We start from the raw sequence: 27413 nt of genomic DNA on the forward strand, positions 1-27413 counted from the left end.
AGTTAATATTAATAAGGATTCCAGAAAAACATAGGGAAAACTGCACCCAGTCTCCCTGAAGGATACATCATAGTATATTCAGAACCTTTTGTCCAAAAAGTATGTGGTGTTTCTTGATAGCAGAGCAACTTTTTTTTTTTTCTGTTCACTGTTCATTTTAGTGAATTTATTTAGGAACTAGCAAAACTGAGAATTACTGCAACATGAAACCACAGAATACTGCAAACCAGAAAAAAATATTTTAGTATTTTATAGTATTACTAGGAAAGAAATGTTATAGTTTGCTCTGGAGATTTCCTTCCATTAAGCTAAATATAAAGGCAAGTCAATTAAATTTGCTTTGTGTTTCGCAAGTATCTTCTTTTGCACCAGAAGAGCAATCTTCTTCATTACTGAAAACATGCATGTAGGAGGCATATTGATTCCTGTTATCAAATATTCCAGAGTAAAGGCTAAGTCATACCAGGAGAATGTTAAAAGAGACACTTCTGCCACCTCTCTGTATTTATAATTGCTGGAGTGGATGGCAAGAAATCTGGAACGCTGGTGTGAACTCAAGCGTGTCCTTAATTGTGTCCCGCTGACAAGGCTTGCTCTGGTTCTGCTATGCAAAGAAGAGTTCCAAAGTGACGCCCTCCTGCCACATGCCCCCATTCCCTCCTGCCTACGATGTACTTCTGACAGATCATCTATTCTAGAAGAGGGATATGATAAAATCACAGGAGCTGGAAATAAAGCAGGAAGGAGGATCAGAAGTCACCTACCACATGCCAGGTGGATCCCTGATGTCCCAAACCAGTGAATACAACAGTGACACGGCAAACAAGATGAGCCCCTGCACATTCTCCAACCCCACTGCCACTGCCTGGGCAACCTGCATTCAAACAGCCAAACACTCTTCCCTTAAAAACAAGGTGGCCAACGCAAACAGTTGCTGGCCTGAACTTTCTCTACACCACACCTGGACACTGGCTGGGGCCAACTGGCACAGATCAAAACCTGTAGTGCTGGTACAGCCAGAGTAACGTGGGATATAAGCCCACTAGATGATAACACATTATAAGGCATTGCCAGCAGTCAGAGAAGACTACTTGCAAGTTGCAAAATAAACAGTTAGAAAGTTTATTTAAAGGTGAAGTCACTCATGCTAATCAGATAATCCTAAATGATTACTCATGAAAACTTTATACCACATCCAGTCACCATGAATTGTTTAATCACCATCACATATTCTTTTAGAGTACGCAGTCTATTATATGCCACTAAAAATATTACTTCACAAGTATTTTCAAGTTTGATTGCTTGTCTTATTCTTACACTATTAAAAATAACTTCGGTTTTGGAGGACTTCAAACATACCAGGTTAAGAGCTATAACAAATCTTCTCCATCCCTTCACACTATACATGCATATTTACCTGTTTATTTCTTTTTAAACTGGCACGTGTCCCTTTTAAGACTCAACCACTTGCACCTTCTGCCTCCTAGAAGCAAGTCTAAGGTCGCGCTGGGGAGGGGAAGAGCTCTCTTCAGTGTGACAATCCAGTTTACAGTCTTTCAGTTACAAAAAGACAGTAGGTTAAGCTTCTGCTAAATGAGCATATCTTCCAAGTTTCAGACCACAAAATTAGTGATTTAAATAATAATAAATGGCTACAGCATGAGCTTCAATTGTCATTGAAAAAAAACATTTAAAAGAATCCTTCTTATGTACGTTTGCTAGACTATGCACAAAGGGTAAACAAATAACCATTCTGTGCTCTAGGTGTTGCCTAAATCTTAAAAAGTGGTAGGTTATCATCACCACACGATGGTACACAGGCATATTTTCTGAAGTGTGACATTTTGGTTTGTTTCACTTGTTGTCAAAAAATTTGTGAAAAGAATTTAAAATATTGAAAGAAATACCATTGAGGTCTTACATTTTTAGAGGAATTGGTAACTGCTACCTGCCATTTTATCAGAAAACTCAACCACAATGCTGACGATTTAGTTGAAATTATTCCTTTTAAAAAATGTGACTATGTCTTCCAATGCATTACAACTGGATGGGATTAAAATTAACCGTTTCTTAAAAAAGGAAAAATTCAGTGACATTCAATATGAGGGGAGATGTATGGTTAAAGATCCAAAGATAATGAATCTATGGAAGAATAATTTTAAAGACAGAGAGAGGTGCATATGTAGACCTTCACTCTAACCTAATTCTGTTCAACAAGATTTCTCTTTATTAAGTCATTTCAAATAATCTCTAGGAGAATATTTGTACTGAAGAACAAGCAGTGGTTGAAAGGAATTTCCATCTTGAAAATTGCCAGAATTCCTGTATTTTTTTACTAACTATAATTTATTTAGGCCAATCAGTTGGTGTATTCCAAGTTACTCATTAAGAGATGGTAGTACTGGTATCTAAGCAAGCGGTATGATTTAAGAAGGACTGCGTGTTCTGCTCAACTGTGACTATCTGTGGACAGCAAACCCAGAAGCCCTGGGGACCGCCTCTGGTCTGGGCGAGAGTTCTTGCTGACATTTTGGGGCGGGTGACAGAGTACTGACTGTCCCCTCAAAAACACCCTTCTGCGTGGGAAGGACATCCAGACACTCAAAAAAGAAAGAATGGCAGTGTCCACCGGTACCAAGTCATTATCATCACAGGATTAGAATTACAGTCTCTACCTGTCATCAGCCATGATAAATTATTAATAGAAAACTCACCATTTAATTCAGTCACTTGTGAACTCTCTGTAATGTTTAGTCTTAATTTAAAGCTCCAAACGTTTTACATATATTTTGGGTTTTTTATAATTACGTGGGCAAGCTAAAATGGGATAAACTGTAGTCAAATGCATGGGAAAGGCTAGCACAAATCCTGTGAATTACAGCCCTGCTGAGCTTTTGAAATTCTAGATAACTGTTGCTGGCATGCTAAGCACCCTGGACCTTTCAGGATTCAGCCCTGTTGTAGCTGTCAGAGTGAGTTACATCAGCTGAATAGAGATTCTGAAGGAAAATCTAGTAAACCTATTCCTGAGGGCTGCATAAGATTTTGTGAACACTGTTATTTCTTAGCCTGTAAAAAGGTACAGGCACACCAGAAGAAGGCTGTTCTGTTCATTTTTCACTTGATGCCCTCGTTTGCTATTCAACAGCATATCACTAGAGTTATTCATGCTACTATTCTGACTTCCAGGTTTAAACTGTTCACAATTCATGCTATGCATGAATAATCCGGCTCTTGACAAGGCTGTTTTATTTGCTTTTAAGCATGTTGTTTCCTTGAAATTTTGCTTCCGGTTTCTACACAGGAAATGAAAAATCAGGATAGTATATGGCATATAGGTGCCTCTAAAGGGTGACAGGAATGTCTTTTTCTTATGCACTTTACCCTAAATGGAACTGCTATTCTTTGTGCTCAGTAACCCAGAAAAAAAGGGGGAGAAAGAAAACCATGAGTGCTTTATTGCTATCTGCTACTTTCCCCTTCATAGAAATGGACCATGATACGAATTATCATTCCCTGCATGAAGATTACACAGAAAAAAACCAAGCTAATCTTGTTTTATCTGATGACCAAAAGGAAAAAATAATTCCTAAAAATAATTCCTCTTCTCGTTTTCCAACCAGCTCCTTCAGCAAATACTTTGGATGAAACAGATTGTCTGACAGATGATGAAAAGCATAGAGAAAGTTGAGCATCCTTCATAGAAAACATCCTGTCAACAGCATCCTAATCTTTCCATCTAGTGCCCATTAGCCTAAGCATCCATGAACGTAGCTGCCGTAGCAGCTAAACATGAAGAAATCTCTATCCTCAAGCCAGAACTAAACATACAAAAAACTCTACAGATTAAACTCCCTACCCTGAAGTTAATCTACAAACAATGAAGCAACTAAACCCATGGGAAGAGCAAGTACCATGTTACTCATGGCCTGTGCAGCCTGAAATACAAACAGGGTTAACTTTAACCACCTAAAACATACAACATAGAATACAAACTCTAACTGCAGCATAGTAACAAACTTGGAAAAAAAACACACTGCAGTCCCTCCTAAAGGATGCCAAAAGACTTATTTTCTATTACGATATCAGGTTCAAAAAAACAAGTCCAGTAGTACAAATAGAGATGAAGAACTTAGATTGAGAAACCTTGAGGTTCGTATATCCAGAGGAAAGGAGAGCTGATTGTGTAACTGCTTCTCTTCTCACGTGTAAAAAAATACCCTTCTCACCCTGGCCCCAACTGTGTTCCATGAAGAGAAGACAAAAAGTCAGCTCTTCTTTTCTACCGTCCTCTGAGCTCCCAGACTCTCTCACTTCTTTCTACACCACTGGGCTATTCCAACCAAAAGTTGAAAGATCAGTACAGCATCCAGAGCACCATACAACCGGAGCGTTTAAACCCCTTATAGCTGAGAAGTAGCTTCTAGCCATTCCTTTGCCTTGGAGCTATAGTCAGTCACCCAAGAAGGGAGAGGAACAGTTTCAGTATGGCAGTTTCAGTTAGAAGCTTCTAAATAGCATCTTTCTGTCGTTTAGATTGACTTAATGACTTTTTCACTAGGTGCTAACTGTTGCCAGTTTCATTGTTGGGTATCTATCCATAACGCACCTCTCAGCCTGGGTAACACTGCTGCCTCCAGCCCTGTTCCACTCCTGGATGCTTTCAAGCTCCCAGTTCATACACCTAACAGTGTTAGGCACCATAGTTTCTAAATCACTTTGGGGACTGGCCTGCATTGGTCTACTTCATGGAAAAGAATTGGAGATGTCATGACAGCTAGGAAGGACTCAGAGCAAGTATAAAGCCACCACGGGTTACAGAACGAGGAACTGTCATAAATGCCAGGAAGCAACCTAAACTGCAATGTGTACAACTACCCCTGGCTTGTAAGTCTGGAATCATGTGCAGGGTTTTTTCCCCTCAGAACTCTCCTACAGCATGAGAACCGTATATGAAGCTATACCTCTTCCCGGCTTGTCAAGTTCCACAATCCCTCCTTTGGTCTATCATACACATTTAGGAAGGTGCTTCGGAATAAGATGAGAAGTCTTGGGGTTTAGTACAGAAAGCATTCAGAAAACCAAACAAATAAGCAAACAAAAGCATAACACTTTATATCTACCACTAACGTCACTATCACGCAGCGGATATGTATCCTAAATAAAATCAGTCACTGAGCAAGAAGTTCTTAACACCCTTGAACCTGGAAAGCAGAAGACAATTCTAATGAGATGGACTAGGCTTCCTGAAACAGATACTTTTGGTATAATTAACTGGCTGGCAGAGGTGAAAGGGGGAAAAGGAAGCCTACAGGAAAAGCACAGACTTTTTCTTAAGGGGGGGCAGGGCGAGGATCAGACCAAAAGCAAATCTGATTAAATTGCTGAGCCACAAAATCAAGCCCACAGCTGGTAAGCAATCTGCAGCGATATGACTAGGTTATCCATGTTCCTGCAAGCATTGCTAGCTTCCCCGGGAAGTTTCAAAGGATAGTAAATAAGACAATTTTAAAGGCACAATTTTCTTGCTACAGACCCACCAACATGTCAGAATTAAATAATTAGCATCATTATTTTCAGTCTTTTTAACAACCCAGCAGCAGCAACACTTGTTTTGGAGAACTGTTTTAAGCACTGTGAGGACAGAACAAGTGGGGGAATAAAAAGAAGGAAAGAAAAAAGAAATATAAGAATTAAATCTACATTATTGAAATACATCACAATACATATAAAAACAGGAACGCACCAAGTGACTGTTCTCCTAATACATCTTGTTTTAGGCAGCTGATATTTAGTTTGGAAAATCGCTTCTACATGCTGCAACATACAAGATGTCGTGTAACAAAAATACTGCAAAAAATTAACATTGCCTGTTCCTGGAGTGCAAGACAAAGCCTGGAACACAGGCACAGGAAATCATGGTTCTGCGTACCAGAAAATGGAAAATAATACCAGGATAAACAGTACTGACCAAACTACTGTATTCATGGGACCAAAGCACAGCCAGAAACAGTTCCATACAGGAAAACAAAAATCCCAAAGTGAACTACTCTTTGCGAAGAACAACAAAGTTAAATGTAGCAATACTGGAGGCTCTTCAGCATGTTGGAATAGGCATATACTATCCTTGAAAGTATGTATTTTATTTGGAATAATTAAGTCATGACTTAATACGACCCATGCTTTCCACTACAAACACCAACTAATTGCAAAAGTACTTATCAGCCTACAAAAATGTCACAGTTCCCAAAAATGTGGGTGTTTACAGATACACTCTCATGAAACTCGGGAAATTATCCAGGTTACTAAGTACACGTGCCAAGTGCTATTTTAGACACTGAAGTAAGTATCTGAGGCATCCACACAGGCTGCCAGATGTGCTGCAGGACTTACAGGACACTTGCATTTTCTGGAGCTACACCTTGAGGTCAGACAGGGCAGGGCGAGTATCACAAACTGGGTCTTCAGGTATATTAATTGCAAGTTAATTTAAAGTGCCTTCACAAATGGAGACACTGAAGAATATATTTTTTTTTTTATCATGTCAAAATAGAAGAGAGAAGCTCACAGGAACATTCAGTGCTCCACTTGCTAAAGATTCAGTATTGCAGCTCACAGATGCTTGCTTACTTCTACAGCGTAAGTACACTACCGAGTTCTATAAAGTCAAGCCAAAATGCACATTCCTACAACTGAAAAAGGAGTTAACAAAACATGAACATTTAAAATTTATGCAAAGACTTTACCCAGTAACATCCATGATCAGATGCAAACAAAGGAGGGAAGCAAGCATTATGTTTTTCTTCTTCACCTACAGAAGCACAGACCAAACCTTTCCTTTTTTAGCTAACTGTTCTGTTCACATATTTATTCTGAAGTGGTCTAATTATTTTTCTAAGGTTTCCATACTGAATCCTGACAAAGCACTTAAGAAATGTATGCAATACTTAACAAAAAAACCCCACAAACAACAAAAAAAATAAAAAAACCCAACAAACAAAACAGTAAAGTTTGGAAAAAATATTCTGTAGGTATAATAAACAAAATTTTTTAGGAATTGCTTAATCCCTGCCTCTTTCCATATATAAAAAAAATAAATTGGTCTTCCACACTCATACTGAAAAAGAAATAGGAATTTTGGATCTTTCTATGTTCCTACTACCATCAGTGGAAGCTTGACCATTTATTTCACTGAGCAAAAATATCCTGGCCTTATTACTCTGGAGTCCCAGACTACGGGATCAGGTTGCTGAATACATGAACTAATCCGATTAGTCAGTAAAAGGACTGAATGACTTCTCAGTCATGACTTTTCAGAATTTCAGCATGATCCACTCTCACCAAATGAAAGCACCTTAACATGGGGTAGATGTAAGGCTGTGAGTGAAGTTAAAACCACACTTATACTACAGTTTATAATGTATAATGACTCATATTCTCACTTACTTCCTGATCCCTCCAATCCATCTAGTCTTTAAATATAATAAAATTATATTAATTTAAAATGGCTTCAAATGTAATTCAAAAGCTGTGTGTAAATCTGGCCAATTAATATTTGTTGAATGGGCAGTTACTTAAATTAATATAACCGCATCTTCCTAACATTGTCCTTTTCTTTTTTTCCTCTATGCTTTTTCATAATAATGACAAAGGGCAAGAAATCATCTTCCTGCTCCCACAACCTAAAAGTTACTTTTCCCTCTCCCTACATCAGGACAGAAGTACAATTACAAAGATTTTTTTCACCAAAAGTTCATAAAGGCAGGAAAAAATTAAGAAGAGTGACAAAGACAGAGACTGACGTCAAAACAAAAATGGCCCAGCACTACGGGCATTCAACTGGGAAATGAAATACAAATGGTTAAATTCAGGTCCTCTGCTGGACAGGGACCAGAGATGAAATAACTGGGTTAAATCCTGAATGATTCTCCTAACCACTCGCTGTAATTCCAGTTTGGATCAGTCCTGCTTCTGCTATAAGTAACATTGCTTTAGCTTATGTAAATATGAGCTTGGTATGCACTAGCCATGCAAATTATTCACCCTGTTTTTCAAATGTTACACCTGGAATAAACTCGCTCATAGCAGGACGTCTGCACAAGGTACAATCAGGCAGGAAAGTTCTGCTGTTTGCAGGAACCCACATTTGTACAAAGACTCCCCGCTGAGACTGTATTATTCAAGTGTTGTGGATTTTTATACATTCATATGAAGGAAAAACAAAGAAGAGAAAAAAACAATCAGAATTTTCGCTTGGAAGACATTTTGTCAAAACCAACTCATAACTAGTATCAGGGAGGAACACTTCGAGCAAGCTAACCCTCAACGTCCTCAGTTTCAAAGATTTATGATTATTGAACAAATTACTCTGACTTGCTCAGAGCTGTACAGTCTATTTCATTAGCATACACTTGCAGACATTCTGAGATGGTTTACACATATACAAGGGAATGCAACACATTCAAATATTTTAGATCCCCATTACACGGGACGGTAAACCACATTAGCCTTTTCATTTTATGGATATAGGCCAGAGCCCTACCACTACCAAGTACATTGATAAAAGTCAGAAACCCAAAGAATATAAAACAATTCCCTTCTCCAGGCTGCAAAGCAGTGTTGAGCTCTCTAGCCCGTTGCTGACAGGAGCTCTGAAAGCAGTCTTCTCCATATAGATGATGAGAGAATCTCCACATTACCTAGCAGATTGCTCTCTACGTTATCTATCACACCATGTGCTTAGAAAGAATCTGTTGTTTCTAATTTTCAGTGCATGAAAGAAAATCATTTCACACCATTTGCAGTAAGCAATAAGCAGAAGCATCTCTTCTACCCCAAGTTTATGTTTTTAAACAGATTTATATGAGAATAAATTACAGTGGTATGACAGCCTTTAACCACAGCAGCCTGAAAAACTGCAGTTTCAAATCAATGCAATATCAACTACCTCAAACTGAGATTAAACCAAATAGGTGGGATTGCATAGCAAGCATGTGTTCATATACCTATTTTGAATATTCCATATAATTAGCCACTGTCCCTTATTGGGCTTTGAAACTCTTCTACCAGTTGTAGGAGTATGCATTGATGAGTCAGAGCCAATATGAACACTTCATAGAATTTTGTCCTGCTCTTGTTCATTGTAAAAATCACTTGGAAAAAAATGTCCATTTTAAAACACAAATGGCAAAGTATTCTGTCTTTTTAACAGCGAAATGCAGACATGTTTACCTTCTGTAGTTAAGTAACGAAGATACTATTTCCATGTCAATAAAGCCCAGTAATTCATTCAGGGACTAGCTGAGGTGGTTGTTAATTCAGTTACAGACCCAGTACTCCAGCCATACAAAGCAATCACACACCGATTTAAGTTCCTGAATACAGATCTGAATATCCTTCCTCTAAAATCAAATAAAATTGTAGATTAGAGTTAAAACAAAACATTTCTTGTGCTTGATTCCACCATCTTTAGTTGAAGTGCATGTAACATTTCACCCTCAAAACACCCTATTAATTTCTCTGAGTCATGTTTGAGAGCAGGTTGTGAGTGATTGTAGCAGCTGGAGATGAAGCACACCTTGCTGCAGAATCATAGGGAATATCTTTTTTTTTTTTTTTTCTTTTTTAAAATCTCATAAAATTACTTGCCATAGATAAATGCATTTAGTATCTGCACTTTAAATTAGACTCGGGACAGACATGCTAAATCTGTATTAATTTTCCAAATGGGAATTTTAGGGAGAAAAAGGTAATCTCCCCATAAACTGCTCTATTTGACAATCTTTATTAAAACAATGAAAAAGAAAAAAAAAAATCAACTGTTATGGAATAATTGTTAAACAAGGGGGTATAGCAATGCTGCATTAAAAAGTCAAAAATGTTCTATGCTGGGCCTAGATACAGATGAAGAAAAGTAAATAGCATTTAAAAAAACACCCATACCACCCTGTAACTGCATGCAAATAAATACAATAACAGTATTTTAAGCACAGTTAATGATTTTAGAAGGTCCACTAAGAATTTGTTCAACATGTGGTTATTTAAAACCTGCTTTTACTCTTTACTGTTTTATCTGCTTTACAATATGCATTCACTATGTTTGTCTGATGCTTTTATTAAATTTTTTTTCATACAGAATTCATTATTGGAAGGTCTTATTCCTTTAAATCAGAGTCCTTTTTCAGTTTTAACAAGGTTACATCTAATATGTACTTGTAGTCAATGCAGATTTTTTTTTAATGAACTTATTAAAAATAATAATGACGCTCCAGAAACCTACATATTTTGTATAAAAATATGCATACTTTTGCCCTACACCTTTTTAGAAGTCTACATGGCAATAAGAATTAATCCCTTCCAAAAGCAGATGCCACTGTATTCATGTTCTCCTATATACAATGATCAATTTCAAAATAACAGAAAAATCTTGTTCATTTCAGAAATGAAATTTCCAGTTAATTGTCACATGGGAAGCCCATTCACAAACACGTAGAGAGAGAATTTGATACATAAACTTACATTTTTCACCCGTTTAGGTATCTTTTCAGTGTTATTTTCAGTCTGACCTGACATTCCTTGCCTTCAGTTGTAATGACATTGGTTCCAGAATTTAGGCATGAACCTTCAATATAAAAATTAAGGAATTCACACACCAAATTCACAGGGGTGAGAACACTGACTTAAAAGTGATAAATTCGCTTACTAGTAAGAGCTCTGAGATCAGAAAATGGATTGTAGGGTTTAAACAATGTCCTGGTTTTATTTATGTGACATTCAAAATAAACTACTGTTCGCTATACAAGTATGTAAGTACATTTATATATACACGCAAGTATACACACATACACACATAATGTTTATTGTGGGTTATTTCCTCTTTTTAGTTTCCTAAGAATTAGTCCTACCACCACATATTAGAGAATTAGTAATTTAAAATTGTATTTTCCTTAGGCAAATATTTTTTTTACAATTCAATCATGTTTTCACCAAAGATGCCTGATAAATTAATTATGCTGATTATCTTAATTTTCTACATAATGGTAATAGAATTGTCTTTACCTGTTTAATGCATTTTCAAAGGAATAACACGTTCCCAGTTACCATATACTTTCCTAGTAATTATCAACTGTTCAAAAAGATTTATCTGTTAAACATGCTAATTCTCAAAAATATTTCAATCATGAGAAGCCTGATAAAAGAACTAATGAAACTGGCAGTAACAGTATCATTTTATGCAGTGGCCCTTGGTTTAGGGTGTGTGACACACACTGGATAGTACAGTAAGTCTAATGTATACAACGAGTTAAGTACATCCCCAGCTACATGCAGTCACTCGTCCTATCAAAGTTGGTGTAAATTAATGCTTTCAGTTGCATAAATAGAAAAAAGTTACTACATTTTCAAATATTAAATATAAACAAAACTGTTATATATTTAAGAGATTGATAATATTGGTTGATTTAAAAGCTTGATTGGTACATTTAAGGCTTGATTGATACACAACTGACAAACTGCTATTAAATATAACTCACTTTAAGGTTTATAAGAGTAAATATATTTTCATACTATATTCAAAACTGCATGGTAAATTTTTATTTCAGCTATATGGACAAAATTAATGCAATAATCACATAACAAAAACCCGAACAGCCAAGTAGCTGAGTGAAAACTGTCGTATTTGTACCTGCCCACATTCTGGATCACAGCTGTGTGAAAATTCTCTGTGAGCCAGGAGCAAGATGCACAGCAGGGACAGAACTGTCACATAATAAATACCTCAGGTTTCTTTAAAAGTAACTCTCAGGAGTAGGAAAATGTTTAAAGTTTGCTACAGAGCTTGATTTTGAGGGGAGAAATGTTCTGAGAGCAGCAAAAGCACAAGAGCTCCTATTATAGGCTACGTCCTGGTTTTATTGCATCACTTTACTATAGAAGCCCATCTGATCTTGTCCATTTTAATTACAAGAAGGCTCAGAACCTATTTCGTATCTGCTCGCTGGGTCTGGAAAACGTTTTATAGTGAAAAGGAAATGAGAAGAAGCAGTAATATAGATGAACTCAAACATAAGTATTTAATAAATACCTCCTTTAAAATCAGCTCTAATAATTTATTGTGAAATATATTCAAGCTTGGTCCACGGTAATTTTAATTCAAATAAACACATCTAAATTTCTCCCATTGTTACCACTACAATATATGGGGGGGTTTGCCTTTTCTTTAATCATTCTGCCAACAGTAGACTGATTGGTATTTCTTTAAGCATGCAATCTACAGCATTCTATTCCAAAATGGCTGGGAAAACCTTTGCCATGACTCCCAAATTGCAACATGCTAGAAATTCACAGGTTTTCAAAGCTGCTGGTTGAAGATATAATGAAAAGATCTAAGGTTTATGCATGAATCAGCATCCCCTTGTCATAATGTCATGGTGCAGTGATCCCTGCAGAGCTGTAAGACTATTTAAAATAGAAAAGCTCAACACTGACTCTTGAGCCAGCAGGATTAAACGTCCAAGATTGTGCATAATTACCTCTGTGCTAAAACTACTACACGAAAAAACTTGTTACGGTTAGGAAAGTTTTATAGTACTCCATAGGAAATGTCTCTTCAGGTGACTCGAACAGCCTTTCAGTGCAAAAATGTGTGTGTACATAACACAACTGTCCCTGTTTGGGTTGGGGAATTTAAGAGGAAAGGATTTCATCTTCACCAGTTTCCTCTTTTTGTGTTTTGACAGAATTAACCATTTTTTAAAGATCTGATGTCACTGATGGTCAGCACTCCTCCAATCAGACTAGGCCAAATTACACTGTGCTGATGGACAAGAAAGTCCAATGGTTTGGATACCTTCCAGTTCCACCCTATGAATTACTCGCAGTACCTGTATCTTTGCTCCAGCTGCTAAAAGCCAAAGAGGTTCTGTTAGTGTGAACTGCTTTCTTAGCATTTGCCTTTACCACCTAGACTGTAATCCTCCAAATCACCCTGAAGTCTCAAAAAGGGCTAAGCCTAGCCTATTTCTCTTGAATGGCGTCACAGTAATCATCATAACAGTGAACATTTCTCTTCGTTGTGACATCAGTCTGAAGAAAGACTGCACCATCTCTCAGTCAAAACCATTAAGCCTCCTAGTGACACTCGCAAGGTGTCAAACTGCAATTAGATTCCAACGGCTACTCCCAATGGCCTGTCAACACAGCCCTGCACAAGACTCGCAACAGTCCAACAACCTAAAGCGACTATTTCTTACGGATGTGAGCTAAGGCTACCTACTCAGAGTGTCCATTCCACCTCTGCTACGCATATCTTCTGGTCACCTTTAAATGACTGAGTACTCTTACCGTTTCAAACTTCCCTCAAGGCTACATGACCACCATCTCCTCTTTTCTGGATATTAGGAACCCAATTTAAAAGTAGTACCAGCAATAAAACTCACTCGTCTCAAAACTGCCTGCTCCATTAACAGACTCTGAGCAAGTGCTGACACTAAGTTTGAAGATTCCTTTAAACAGGTTTACAGTGGGATTTTTGCTTGGTTGGCTTTAAAGCCGAGGGAATCGCAGGCCCAGTTCCCCTTTGGGTCACAAGCGGCAGAAGGGAGACAGGCACAGCCATAGCAGGGCGGCGGAGCGCCGGGGGAATGCAGGGGTACGGCTGTGCACCGCCTCTGCCACACCATTGCCCAGTTTCTGCAGCCTGAGGCTGAGCTGGGTTGGGGTTTATAAATCAAAAGCTGAAGTATTTTGATTGTCAAATTGTCAATTGTAGAAAATGTATTTGTTATTCTTAGGGCAGAACATCATTACTGCTATTATGGTACAAGACTACCACTACACTTAAGTGAAGAAAAATCGCCTTGCTGGATTGAAATACCGGGGTAAATACTGAAGCATTTTCAGTTCTGTATTATCCTATATTTCTGTGACCTTCTTTTACACCTGCACTGTTTTAACTGTTGATAGTGATGGGTTTGAACACAGGTTCTTTGTGCCCTAATCTGGAAAAAAACCCAAACCAAACCAAAAAACACAACCTGCAGGTTTTTCAATATTTCAAAAGAGAAGCAGAGACAAAACCCAGAAGGATCCTCCTTACCCATTTGTGCATGCACTGCTCTGTGATCAACTGCTAAATTCTGCTTCTTATATGGCAACTATTAGCCTTCAGAACTCATTGTTCTTCAACCAAACCTTTCTTGGAAGACAATCGGAGACACTATACATATTTTGAGCACATGCTCCACCAGTCAGTTAAATCCAATTGACAAGATAATGGGACTAAAACCAGCAGCGGTGACTGAGGTGGCGAAAAGGCAAGTACACGTTCACATCTTAATTTGGTGCTCTTCAAACTACTTGAAAATTGAAGCCTTAGACAACGTTCAGACAAAGGGAAGCCCAAAATGTGGATAGCATCTCCCTTCCGCTGGAAGTCTCGAAGTCCCTCACTGCAGTCTACAGCCTACACATGTCATCTCAGTATTATAAGAGTTTTCCAAGATGGCTAAGCTCAAAAACAAGGCTATGCATGCACACAAACTGATAAACAACCTGATGCAGTTCGAGAAAGGTATCTATCCTTTACTTTTGCAAAGACCAAGTGTCTATACCTGGCTCCAGTAATAATAGGAAAAAAAAAATATCTGGCATTTTACATAAATTATTTTCAGGATTTCATTGACTTCACAGAACTGAGAAAAACAGAAAGACCCACCACATCTTTGTGGAATGCCATCTAGACTGCTACACAGCCCCTTACTTTACCAACAGTCCCAGCAACATATACTGCAAATACTAACCACATGCAGTTCTGGTTGCTGCAAACCCTCCTTGCCTAAGAGAGCAAGAACTCCTCCAAGCAGCTCGCAAAGATTAGCAAAGCGTACTGTGGCCGATTACGTGCGCTGACCTTTCTTGACTTCAGCTATGTATGCTATACCTTCCTATCCTCATACACGCCACTGAAAGCTCCTTGGGTCGAGCTCTTGCCCCACCTATCCCAACACCTTTGCCGAGATGCCCCTCTTCAGCACCACCACACCTACCACGGCGGAGCTAAATCGGGGAAGGAAAAGATAAAAAAATAATAAAAAAAAGAAAAAATATCGCCTACTGGGAGTAAATTGCTCTCCCTGGCAGCCAGTTTCCAGACTCAGCGTCCCTCACATCTGGTCCCTTGGCGGGCTGGGGCGCTGCCTGGGGGGAGCCGGCACCGGGCAGCCGGTGAGCCGCAGGCCAGCGGGAGCGGGCAGCCCGGCACAGGGGCGCACAGGGGCGCACAGGGGCGCACAGCCCCGCCGTCCTGACACGCCGGCCGCACGCTCGCAGCCCTCACTGCCGACACGGGCCCGCAGCCCCGCACCGCACCACGCCAGGCCCCGCCGGGCGGCTGCGGGGGGCAGGCCCCGAGCGGCCCGCAGAAGCGCACGTCCCTGCGGGACCCCGCGCCCAGGGCTGCTGCCTTCGCGCTCGGACACCGCACCGGCCCCACCGCCTCCCGAGCGGCGCATGTGCCCCGCGGCACGCGTGCGGCCGGGCCCGGCCTCGGCGGCTCCAGGGCAGAGCGGGCGGGACGGAGCGGGGGGCGAGCGAGCCGGCCGCGGGGCCGCCCCCCAACCCGCGGTGCGCGGAGCTCCCGGGGCGGCGAGGCGGAGCCCGCGGCACCGCGCGGCGTGACACGGCAGACGGCCCCGCGGCCGGCCGCCCCGCGCCCCCTCGACTCGGCGGCGGGAGGGGGCCGCGGCCCTGCCCGCGCCGGCTAACGGGAAGGCTCCGCAGCCGCGGCGGAGCCCGGGGGCGCTGCGAGCGGCCGCGCAGCCTTACGTAAGGCGCGGGGAGCCGCCGGGCGGGGGCGGCAGGAACCATTTCACACCCCGCGCAGGCGGCGGAGGCGCGCGCAGAGCCCCGCGCCCCGCTCCCGGCGTTCCCGCACCTGCCCGCGGGCGGCGCCCCCGCCCCCACCACACCCGCCCCCGCGCGCACCCCCGCCCCCGCCGCGCGCAGCCGCCCCGCCCCCGCCGCCACGGCAGGCTGGCGGGCAGCGCGCGCCGTGCGCAGCGCCCGTTACTCACAGGCGTTGGTGACGGCGAAGCTGTTGGCCACCTCCAGGTTGTCGATGTGGGGGGTCAGCCTGAACTCGGAGGTGGAAAACTGCACCATCCCCACCCGGAACGCGCTGTACTCCTGATCGGCGCCCCTCGGGAACAGCCCCCCTGCAGGGACACACGCACACACACACGCACTCGCATCAGGCGGGCGGGGGCACCGGCAGGGCAGCACCGCGGCCGCGTCCCCTCCCGCCGCCGGGCCCGGCGGTGCCGGTACGCCCCGCCGGCTCGGGCAGCCTGCCGGAGCGGCGCCGGCTGCGGGTCCGTCCCGTGCCCGGCCGCCGCGGCGGAGCCCCGGGGGCGCGGTTCGGGGAGGGCGAGGGGCCGGGGGAGGCACCCCCGGGCGCCGGGCGGGTACCGCGGTGGGGCCCGGCGTGCGGCGACACGGCAGGAATGCCTGAGTGACACCGGCGGGGGTGAGGGAGCGGGAGGTCCGTCGGGACGAGAGCGCGGTCCCCCGGCATGCCGGCACCTACCGATCTGGATGCTGTTAGAATTGACCCCCCAGATCAGTCCCCACAACACAGGAGCCAGGAAGACAGAAATATGCATAATCTTTTGCATTTCCAGGAAAAGTAGAGCATCCACAAAGCCACGGAAACAGCCCTTTCTTCTTCCTCGTCCTCCTCCGCGGAGCGCGCTCGTCAGCGAATTAGATCCCGTGCGGGGGGCGAGCGGCGGCCGGGCGCGCCGGCCACGGCAGGGACGGGCGGGCGGTAGCCCCGCGGTAGCCCCGCGGCAGGCGCAGGAGAAGCCGTTGCCCACGGTGCCCGCTGCCGCCGGTCCGCGTCCCGGCCCCGGAAATAAGCGGCTGGGGAAAGGGGGGGGGGGGGGGGGGGGGTGGCCGCGTGCCGTTGGCGGCGGCGCCGCTGTGCTCCCGCTGCCTGAGCGCGCCCGCCGCCCGGCCCTGCCCTCACACGCGCTCGCCCGCGCTCCCTCGCACCCAACGGGCGGGCGGCGCACCCGGCGAGGCGGCGGCGCGCCTGCGCGAGCGGCGAGCCCGGCGGGAGCGCGCCCCTCCCGCCCCCTCGGCCGCCGCGCCCCGCCCCTCCGCGCGCGGGCCCCGCCGCCAACCTTCAGCACCGCGGACAGAGGCGCCGCGGCGGGGGCGGGGGCGGGGGCGGGGGCGGGGGCGGGGGTCCGGGCCGGTGCCCGCGGCGGCGCCCCCCGCCCCCCCAGGCCGGGTCCCAGTTGTCCCGACCCCGCGGCCCCGGGCGGGGGGTGTGTTCCCACCGCCTGCCCCCCCGACGGAGCGTACCCAAAGCCCGGCACCTCGGCCCGACCGCCCCGGCGGGGGGCGCTGCCCGCGGGCAGCCCCCCGCCGGCGCTGCCTTCCCCGGGCAGGTTCGGAGACAGGAATCAACCACATGGCGATTCCCCTCTCCGACAGCCGGGGTCTTAGCTCAGCTGGAAAACTGAAATGCAAAATCAAAACCCCACCAAAGCCCAGAACCCTTCGATTTGTTGGGAGCTTTTTCTTTATTTTTTTCGCTAGTCATTACCCAGCTGATATTCGAATGTAGCCACCTTCCAGGTACAACTGAAAAGCTTATTTTTTACTGCTCTACCCAAACCAGAAAAGTTCATATATATGAAGATTTAAAGCTGTTCGGATAATTCATTTTCATGTACAACAGAGATTTTTTTTCCAAGATGGGTTCCAGCTATATTAGCTAGACATATTATTACTGCAAGCTAAATTTAACATTTTTCAGTTTGGCACAAAGTCTGTTGCTATGCACCACACACACACACACACACAGGGATACACACAGACACACGCACGTATCTTACAGAAGAACAGGCAGTGCAGCGATGCTGTGACTGTGACAATGAATTTGCTATTAAATGATCATTTGCTGGCATATGGGTTTTTTTAATTTTTTAATTTTTTTTACTAAAGATGAGGAATATCCATGTAGGAAAGGATACTGATCTTGCATTGCATTTCCTTTTTAATTATTACATTCTCTTGTTTCTCCTTCCAGATACAAAGAAGGACCTTGAAGCTTCAGATGCCCAGATGTCAATATAAGTACAAATCCTGAACACATAGAAGTAGGCACTTTGAGGCCCTTTACCCATCACTGTTTTTTCATGACAAGTTTAGTTTTTGAAGCCTTTTACCATCACTATTTCATGACAAGTTTAGTTTCCTTTCAGTCATTTCACCAGGAAATTCTGTACTAGTTTCTGCCTGTATTTGTTTCATTTTCTCTCTCCCTCACCACAAAAGAGATGAGCCTCTAAAAGAGAGTGAGCTTCAGCATCATGAGCTTATAGACCCTATGGTGTCATCTGGGTGGAATGGCAGAGTTACTACAGCCCGTCCTTGCACTCTCCCCCCAGCCTGGTCCCTCCTGGTAGTCAGGTTTTGTGCTCCATGGTAAGACCTACTGCTGAATTCCATGAAAGAGGCAAACGGTGTCATTGTGGCAATCGATAGATTAAGATATCAGAGGAAAGCTTGCGTTCAGCTACCCCTCACTGTGCCCTTGATAATGAGACGTACCATTATTTACTTCTAATAAATACTTCAATGCAATATTGTCAACCTTTAACAAGAGTACAGCTCAATCAGAAACATACATTACACCCAGGTCTAAAGAATCCCCTTCTGTATATAAAACATGGTTAAAATGCAGCAAAGATCTCAGTTTCCAGATTGTACTTTAATATTTTATAATAAATGAAAAAATCCTGTTTGCCAATCTACATGACAGCTGCATAACAAGCTAAAATATAAAAAGGATTAAGATGATGGAAAATATAAATATGAAATCTAGATGAATCCCACTTTTTGGACTAATTGTCTTCACAGTTCTGGAAAGGATTTAGATGTCTAAACTCTCTGTGTGTGATTAAGATGATGGAAAATATAAAAGTGAAATCTAGATGAATCCCATTTTTTGAACTAATTGTCTTCACAGTTCTGGGGAGGATTTAGATCTCTAAACTCTCTGTGTGTGTATGTATTTGGTTTCATTTGGGGGCGTGGGGCTGTGTCTTAGAAAGCAGTGCTATTCCACATGCACATCAAGACCTTTCCCAGATACAGCAAGAATAATTCATGGTGATGCACATTTTATCTGCTTAGATAGGAAAATGTTATTTTATATTTTATACTAAACCGTTGGTAAATGCTAAACTAAATTTGGATCCCAAGGTAGTGGGCACTACACAACGAGCAACCTTAGCAACCTTACCCAAGTCAAACAGTTTATAGATGGTCCTGAACCCAGTTTCTGTCGTGATGGTGTCCTTGCCACACCTTTCAAGTTAAAGACCTATAGAACATAGCATAGCAGGTAGGTAAAATAAAAGTGATCTGAGTAAACAGTTAATAACCAATTACAGCTGGGGGTTTTGTACAGACTATTTGTGCTGAGTTAACTGCCGTGGCAATCACAGCTAATACCACCTCAGCTGTTGATTTTCTAATGCATATTTTTCCATTACAGAATTGCAAGTATGTATATGTACACATCGTGTACAACATGTCTATGTATGTATGTGCATGTAATCTTCCAGATTTATATCACCATGTCAGCACACGTTGAAGAAATGTCAAATGATATGGCCATATTCTGCTGTTGGTGTGCCAGAGAAAAACAAAATGTTTCAATTGAGATGAGTAACTACAAAAAGACAGCATTGGGTAGTCAATCAGCAAGAAAACAGTTTAATCAGAATTTAATAACAAGGAAAATGCTGATAATAAAATAAGGCCTTCTTCAACTCTCTATGTTTTATAACAGTCCTATGCTAATGGAAAAGGTGCAAGCAGGCAAAGGAGGAAAAAAATTTATAGGTGATAGTAATTTATGACCGTGTACTAAGAATAGACATACTCATTAAACTGTGCATAAAAAAATCAGGCTACATTACTGGGAATCACATTCAATACTTTTGCATAAGGAAAGGAAAAGAATCTAGAAAGAGGTAAGTAAGGATTGTAGTCTTTAAAACAGAAGATTACATTCCTATATGCATTCTTCTAAATCCATGATAAAAACTCAGACAAAAATGCATTAGTTCAGAATCCAAACAAAGCATCAACAGGGGGACCGTTAATAATAAGCATCAATCACTTGTTGATAGGAGTGTAGCAGTGCAATAACAGTAAAAGCAGTGACAGATGACAGAAGGCCAGATATCAAATAATAAGATGTCAAACCCCTAAAAAGGCTAAGTGCTTAATCCTGATCCCATAGAAGTACAGGAGAGATTTGCTACTTATTGCAAAGAATGCAGGATTCAATCAGAGCTGTATTTTATTTAATAGGTTCTAACGGACGATATTCTGAACATAAGGTAGAAGTTGGTGAGGAAACTAAAAAGGGATATGTATGTGCTAATCAGAAATAAATGTGAGTTTATCAGGAATACATTGCCTTAGCAATTCATCTTGGCACAATGCTGGTTGAGGCAGTGACTGTAGTTCATCTAAATGTTTGTATGTCTTTAGCAGATGCACAGGAGACGTGGGAAGAAACTTGGAAATGACTGAAGGACTGGAAACCACTGCATATACTTACCAAAAAGGTAGTTTGGAATGACTAGATGGCATGGAGTACATGCTTCAAGAAAGTAACGCTGATAACATAAAGCATTTGAGGAGATGGATGCAATAAAAAACTCTGTATTTGAATGCTGTTATTAATCAACTTCAGATTACAAATGGAGTTTATTTCTTGTTTTGCTGGTTTAGTAATGTGTCATTGGCCATGGGAATCACGTGCTGAGCATTGGGATGAATTCCTCAACCCCGGAGAATGCTCAGTTAAAATCAGATTCTTTTCTAGAAGTCCTTGTTAAAAAGTTAAATTCTAAGAAGGCCCTTGGCAGAAGCTCAGACTGAATTGTTATAGTGGTCCCTTCTGGCCTTAGATGCCATCAATATTTGGCTTTTGTATATTCAGAATTATTTTCATTATTTTTTCTCATTCAAAAAAGAGCTTAAAATATGCAGATTTTGTAGGATGCAAAAATGCTGTACCAGTGTATGAATCCTGTCATTCTATGTCCTATCAATAAATTCTTTCCTTCAAAAAAGATTGTTGTCTTTGGATTTTTGAAATCTGCAGAAATTTTGACAACACCAATAAATGTAAATAAAGAAAAAATACAAATGAAAGTTTCGAGTTCCATATCTTTCTTAAATTGTTTAGTCCCATATGTTCATTCTGGATCTTAAGAGTCTTTTTAAAAATAAAAAGTACACTCTGATCTCTCATGCTCGCTCTGCTTCCTCTTCTGATTAGCAAACACGTACTGTTCCCTTTAACAGCACATATACCCAGGGATGACACACGCTAAGGAATAGCTTATGCCACCTTCTTTTATGTGATTCTGATGGTGAAAAAAGCAACATCACTACCCTGTGGTATAACTAATGGGAAATAATTGGTGATAATCATACAACTTTAAGTTCCCTTTGTTGCAGAGTAGCTGTGACAGTGAAGTGTGTTACTAGTTTAGCTAACCATCGTGAGAAATTTATAGCGAACTGGGATTTACTTTATTTATCTAAGCTACTTGCATTCTTGCTATTTGCAAGAGACCTTATATTTATTTTGCTGATAAAATCATGTAGTTGTATGCTGAACTGTCTGTGTGTGTGGAAAATCTGCTATAGATTAGTTCAGTATCTTTCTACTGAGATTATAGCAAATTACATTATTAAGGCTCCAGGAAAAAGATGAAAGGAACACTTTCAAATTAGACTATGCATGTAAATCCATGATTCTTGTCTGACAACATGTTCCCTTTCTTTCCAGCAGTACAAAAAACTTCCATTGCTTTGCCTCAGTCCCAAGGAATACATTTCTTATCCGTGTCCCAAGTTTTTCCTGCCTAACTACTACCTCTCTTCTTCCTTGCTGTCTCCTTCCTTGCCTGATTTCCATCTGGTTTTCCAAAGTATCGCCATCAGAATCTTATTTTCTCTCCTGTTATTTTGATTTTACCATCCCCATTCCCCCTGCAGAGCACAGCTAATTCGAATGTGTCGAGATTTTTGCTTTAGACTGCAACAGCAGCCTTGATCCTCTATCTTTTCATCTGCCACCTCTCCCATCTGTTCCACAAGCAATGCCAGCCTTGACTCCAGCGCTGTTTTTTATTCCCATCATGTTCTTATTCCTCTTTCCATGCCAGCGTCTGTGTTTGAAATACGAACCCTACGCCCATTTTTCAGGTCAGTTCTTAATCATTGAAATTCCTCTTTCGCCTTGCAATCTTTTCTGTCACCTGTGAGAAATGTATTACTTATTCATAACGAAAAGCCCTTTGGAGATGATGAAGACATCAGATTTCATATACTGGTGGACTGTATTCTGCCGAGGTATGATACTTGTCAAAGCACCAGTACTTGTCAAATCACCTCTCCACCTCAGTTCCCTGCATTCCTAAACAACACGTGAAAGTGTTAAAAGGCAAATACAAGCTGACAAGAATGTTGTCATCTGCTCTTTGTTGACATATCTGGGATACACTTTTGTTGTTACTCATTTTCTGATTTCTACTCACTTGTGACTTGGACCTTTTTTCTGTACAACAGAAGCAATTTCCTGAAAGCTAGGTGTTTTCTCCCTCAGCAATCGCAGCACCACGCGGGGATCTCGCATCTTCAGAATCCCAAGTGATGACACCGAGGAGCAGCTCCGGATCCACAGGTTACGGACAGGTTGAAACCCAAGGCCGGTATGTGCCTGTGATCATAAAACCTGTGTATATGCCTGCTCAAACACTCCTTATGGCTGTGCTTGACTGTGGATATTGTAGGAGGTTGTTTCTGTCCCCACCGCGAGCGTGCGGTGGTAGGATTTTGAACAAGGATACTGGACAAATACCAGCCTGTGGGAAATGGACCGTGTAATGATCATCCTCAGCACAGAGCAGGCACGTTCTCAATTTAATGTTTCATTCATAAAAAACTAGCCATAAAATATATGCTTACCCCACCTGCCTTAGGAACCGGGAGAGATCAGCTGATCTTTTCCAAGTTTGAACCTGTTGCGAATCTTGAATAGGTCAAAAAACTTCAGAGACTTGACTTCTTTTTGTAACCTGACAAGGTAAAATTAGCTCATGAACAGTGAACTTCTGTAGAGAATGGAAGTCCTGGCAGCAGTGCTGCCCTGCTCGTCAACACTGTAATTCATTATTAATCCCATGACCTCGCACGGGATTCGGGATAGCATTCACAGAAGCTTTGCAAAGGTGCTTTCCACCGCAGCAGAACTAATGAACCCCTAACTTTTTACGTTAAAATCCTTAATCTAAGTAAGACTGCTTCTCATAATGTTCCACAGTGAAGGAGTGAATCTCTCCTGCTTAACTTCTTGTCTGGAACAGCGTCTGTGCGCTCTCATTGTTGTGGTTGCACAAGGCTTCGAGGCCCAGAGCCCTCGGAAGGAGCAGGAGAGCTGCAGTGGCCATGCTGGCGTTAGCCCTGCTTTTGGCCTGGAGGCCAACAGCTCAGGTGCCAACCCAGGGGAGGGGGCTAGGGCACCGTGCCACCTCTGTCCCTGGGCGCTGGGCTGCCCACCTCCAGGCTGCCCAGTACAGCGCAGGCAATTCGGGTGGCTGTTAACACAGCAAGATATACGACGGTAACAGACTGCTTTTCTGCTCCCCCCACAGCAAAGTACAACAAAATTCACCATGGTCACCAAGGGAGTAACAGAAACCTCCATTTTTCCGCTTTGGTAAGGGTCTTACAGAAGTGGCAGAAGGTACCTGGGCATCCGTTTCCATTTATACCAGTACCACTGGTCACAGCCATAACTGCTCCACACTGACCTGGCAGTCTAACCTGGTTTCATGTGTCCACATGTAACAGAGACCATTTATAAGCAAATTGTGTAAAGCTGCGTATTTTATTCTTTTTTTTAAAAAAAATATTTTTTGAAGTAAAAAGAAAAAATCAAACCAACCTTTCTTTTTACAACAGGTTTGGTTTCAAAAATGGCTGTGTTATTACAGTGCATTTTATTTAGATCGCTTTTATAGTTTTATAATTTGGTCAAGGCTTTTGTCACTAGGAAAATAAAGGGAAATTTCAGCATAAGAGATTAAACACTGATCAGTCCAATGTTCCCTGTTATGTTTTTAATCAAAAATAATAGAAAAAATATATCAATCATATAAAAACACTTGATGAAATGTTAAAATAATGTATTTTACAACATGAATAAGTGACATATTAAGCTGTTGTAGAAGTTATAATGTGCAGCTGAAGCACTTAGCAACGTTAAAAATAAAGTAAGTTGGAGGAACAGATAGAATTGCATGAAACAAGATAATAATTCCTTTCTTCAGGAAATATCCAAAAGATACAGTTTTTGTTTTGTTTTGTTCAATTACCCACTTCAGGCGTTTCACACTATTCTTTGAAAAATCAGATAAAAAATAAGATATAAGATTAAAAGGACTGTTGTGATTTGAAACACCAGCTCTCTCATCCTTATCATTATGATCTTTCAGCAACAGAAGTATCTTTTGGGTTCACTGTTTACTTCCTTGGTATCAATAGTTTTTATCTTGAGAAAATCATCTTGTCAAGAAACAGCTCACTCGAGTTATCATGGGAATGTACAGCGTCGTGCTCAACAGAAGTTTATTTTTAGTTCTGAAAAACCACTTTGGTGGTTCAGTCCCAGAACTAGTTCACAGCACAGATAAGAGATATTTTTACTTTCACCTCTGCATCGGCACATCTTTCCAGAGTTTAATTGTGATAGTGTGGTGTTAATGACAAGCTTTTACAGAAGGAGAAAAACCAAACCAGAAATGTAAGAAAAAATAAACAATTCTTATGAGGTGCCTAATTACATACTTTGGACTAGAAATACATCTACATCATAGTAAATGCACAGAAAATAATGTTCTTCTAACTGCATAATTGCTTTAAATATAGGGTATAATAGCAGAGCTTATAGCCTAAAAATTTCTGATTGTAATATCTGTGGCATCAAGGACAACCTAGACGAAGCTGCTTGTCTTTACTGAAACTTCATTTGTGTTACAATGGAAAGTTATACAGATTAACTGCTAGCCATTATTAGAGTCTATGTAGTCATCATTTAACCTGACACTTGCCTATATTATTCCTTGCTAATTGCGTTGCAGTAATAAGGTGTACGCACAGAGACGATGTGCAAGGCAGCTGGGTTCTGAACAATTTTAACTTTACGGTTTCCTTTCAGTACAGGTCAGCGTGCCTGGCGCTAGGAATGCAGCAGGGGCTGGAAAAGAAAGACAAGCTGACGGTGCTTCAAGGGCAGCTCAAAGATGATAGTACAACAGCCGCCTAACTTTGGACTTCAAAGCATCACCGTCCTGACTTTAAACCAGCTACAAAGGAAAGCAGCCTACAGACAGAGTCAGGATTTACGCCACAGCTTGGGGATACATGGGCCAACAGGAGGTGCACTCCTACAGGGATCCCTCCTCTTCCCCAACTCCTGGTTGTACCCAGCCTGTCCGTACCAGCCGTAGCTACTGTGAATACAGTGTTTATGCCTTTCTGTTAAATCAAACAGACCTGCTAATATGATCCAATGAACTTACTTCCTATGACTAAAGCTATAAAAAGTCTTCACTGATGCAATCTGAAGTAACTATGAGTACTGAGATGCATTTTCTGGAGGCGAACCCTCTCGGAATTTGCCTCTGTTCTGCTGGTGTCCCTGTCGTTTTAGTAGTACTAACAAAATCAGACCTTTGTTTTAGAGAATGGTCAGCTGGAGAAATAAATGTTAAAGGCAATGAAATGAGCTTACCCAAAACACAAAAGGCCTCCTTTAGAAAAAGCAGGGGAAATATAAAGAGATGAGAAACTTCTCGCCTCAAATGTGTATCCAGAATCATCCGGTTCTTACTCATGTTTTCATACCAGAATAGCAGCAATAGTTCAGATTTTCTTTACAGCAAAAAGAATTCAGTTATTTGAGGCAGTTAGGGAAAATCACAGCTCTCGCCACCGCTCTGAGCGCTACTGCTGAACAAGATAGCAGAATGCAATTTGACTTCTCTGCAGCCATTGCAGCTACTGCACATAAAAAAGAGCCTGTAGTATAAATGCTATGCTGTGGAGTGGCATTTTCTCCATTCGTCATCTGATTATTTTATGATTTTATTAATTATAACTAATCTCAATACAGTGCCTCATTAAATGAACAGACAATTTGGAGTTATTGACAAACGATTGTGTGGCACGTTTGGATAATCAATTACAGTAATATCCCATGAAGTGACAGTGAAGTTAAATGGATTGAAAACACCACTCCTCATGGGCTCCCACAATCTTGTGGTTTTGGATGTCAACCATGAGAAACCCCTGCTTTCTGAGAAGGGCAGTGCTGTGCTTCCACTCCATCCCAGAGAAGGCAGTAAGCAGACCTGGGTCAGACGGGTGCCTGGCATTCACTGTTAACTCCTGTATATAAACCAGTGCCCAAGTGGTTACATCTGCGCTGCTGGTGGGCTATCGTCCCATAAAGGAGAGACTGTACCACCTAGTGCAAGCTTCCCAGCTCAAGGATTTAGCTAACAAACCCCAGGAAATATCCATATATTTTACTATCCCTTCTATTAATTTATTTACTAGCAAACGGCTTAATCTATTTCATTAATTACTGTATAGCATGACTAGTACTAACAATCTAGTAAAATACTGGTTACCAAGTAATCACAAAAAATACTTATCCATTACATTGCGTGTGACAACACTTGTCCTCAACTTGCAATCGAAGGAGTTACTCCGTACTACAGTATGGGATTTAATACCCCAAAGCCCACATAGCTCACTCTGTGCCATGGCAGGGGATGATTTATTTTACAGGGAACTGGAAAAATGCATTGTATGATATGGATGTACTTGGAAAATACCGGCCAAATAAAATAAAAATAATGGAAGGGGAAAACAGTGTTATTAAATCCTGACAAGCTGTTCTTATGAAGACTTAGTCATTAGAATGCCATCATATTAAATATGGATATTTATGCGTATGTACATTAAATTATAGATCAATAAATGTACCGTTTCAAAAGATACAACTTCTTCCTTTGTTATTCTGCAGATTATTTTGTGGAATTTGGATCTGAGGAACTGTGAGGTTATTTTTTAAGAATCCTTTTGAGAGATCAGAAAGGAGTAATATTAAAGGAAAGTATGTGTACACGCAGTGGGTTTGATCCTCCTCTGAGAGTAAATCAGAAAGAAGCACAGTGTAAAGCCAACGTAAATGAGGGGGAATATCAGGCCCTTGAAATCAGAGCCAGACTACTTCCAGAAATGTT

General features: G+C 41.9%; 1 protein-coding gene across 5 annotated transcripts in view; it reads right to left on the minus strand.

Moving 5' to 3' along the window:
* Positions 1-17063, minus strand: part of GRIA2 (glutamate ionotropic receptor AMPA type subunit 2) — a 96543-nt gene extending 79480 nt beyond the window's left edge. For all 5 annotated transcript variants that reach the window (XR_005102747.1, XM_037377963.1, XM_037377957.1 and 2 more), the window contains exons 1-2: positions 16583-17063; positions 16071-16211 (exon numbers count right to left, since the gene is read on the minus strand). Coding sequence is in view for 4 of the 5 variants with exons in the window: in XM_037377963.1 (XP_037233860.1) it covers positions 16071-16211; positions 16583-16670 (229 nt within the window). In the remaining variant the exon portion in view is untranslated. The remainder of the gene's footprint in view (positions 1-16070; positions 16212-16582) is intronic.
* Between the last annotated feature and the right edge of the window lie 10350 nt (positions 17064-27413).

Source organism: Falco rusticolus, chromosome 1, assembly GCF_015220075.1.
Source record: "Falco rusticolus isolate bFalRus1 chromosome 1, bFalRus1.pri, whole genome shotgun sequence".
Taxonomy (NCBI): Eukaryota; Metazoa; Chordata; class Aves; order Falconiformes; family Falconidae; genus Falco; species Falco rusticolus.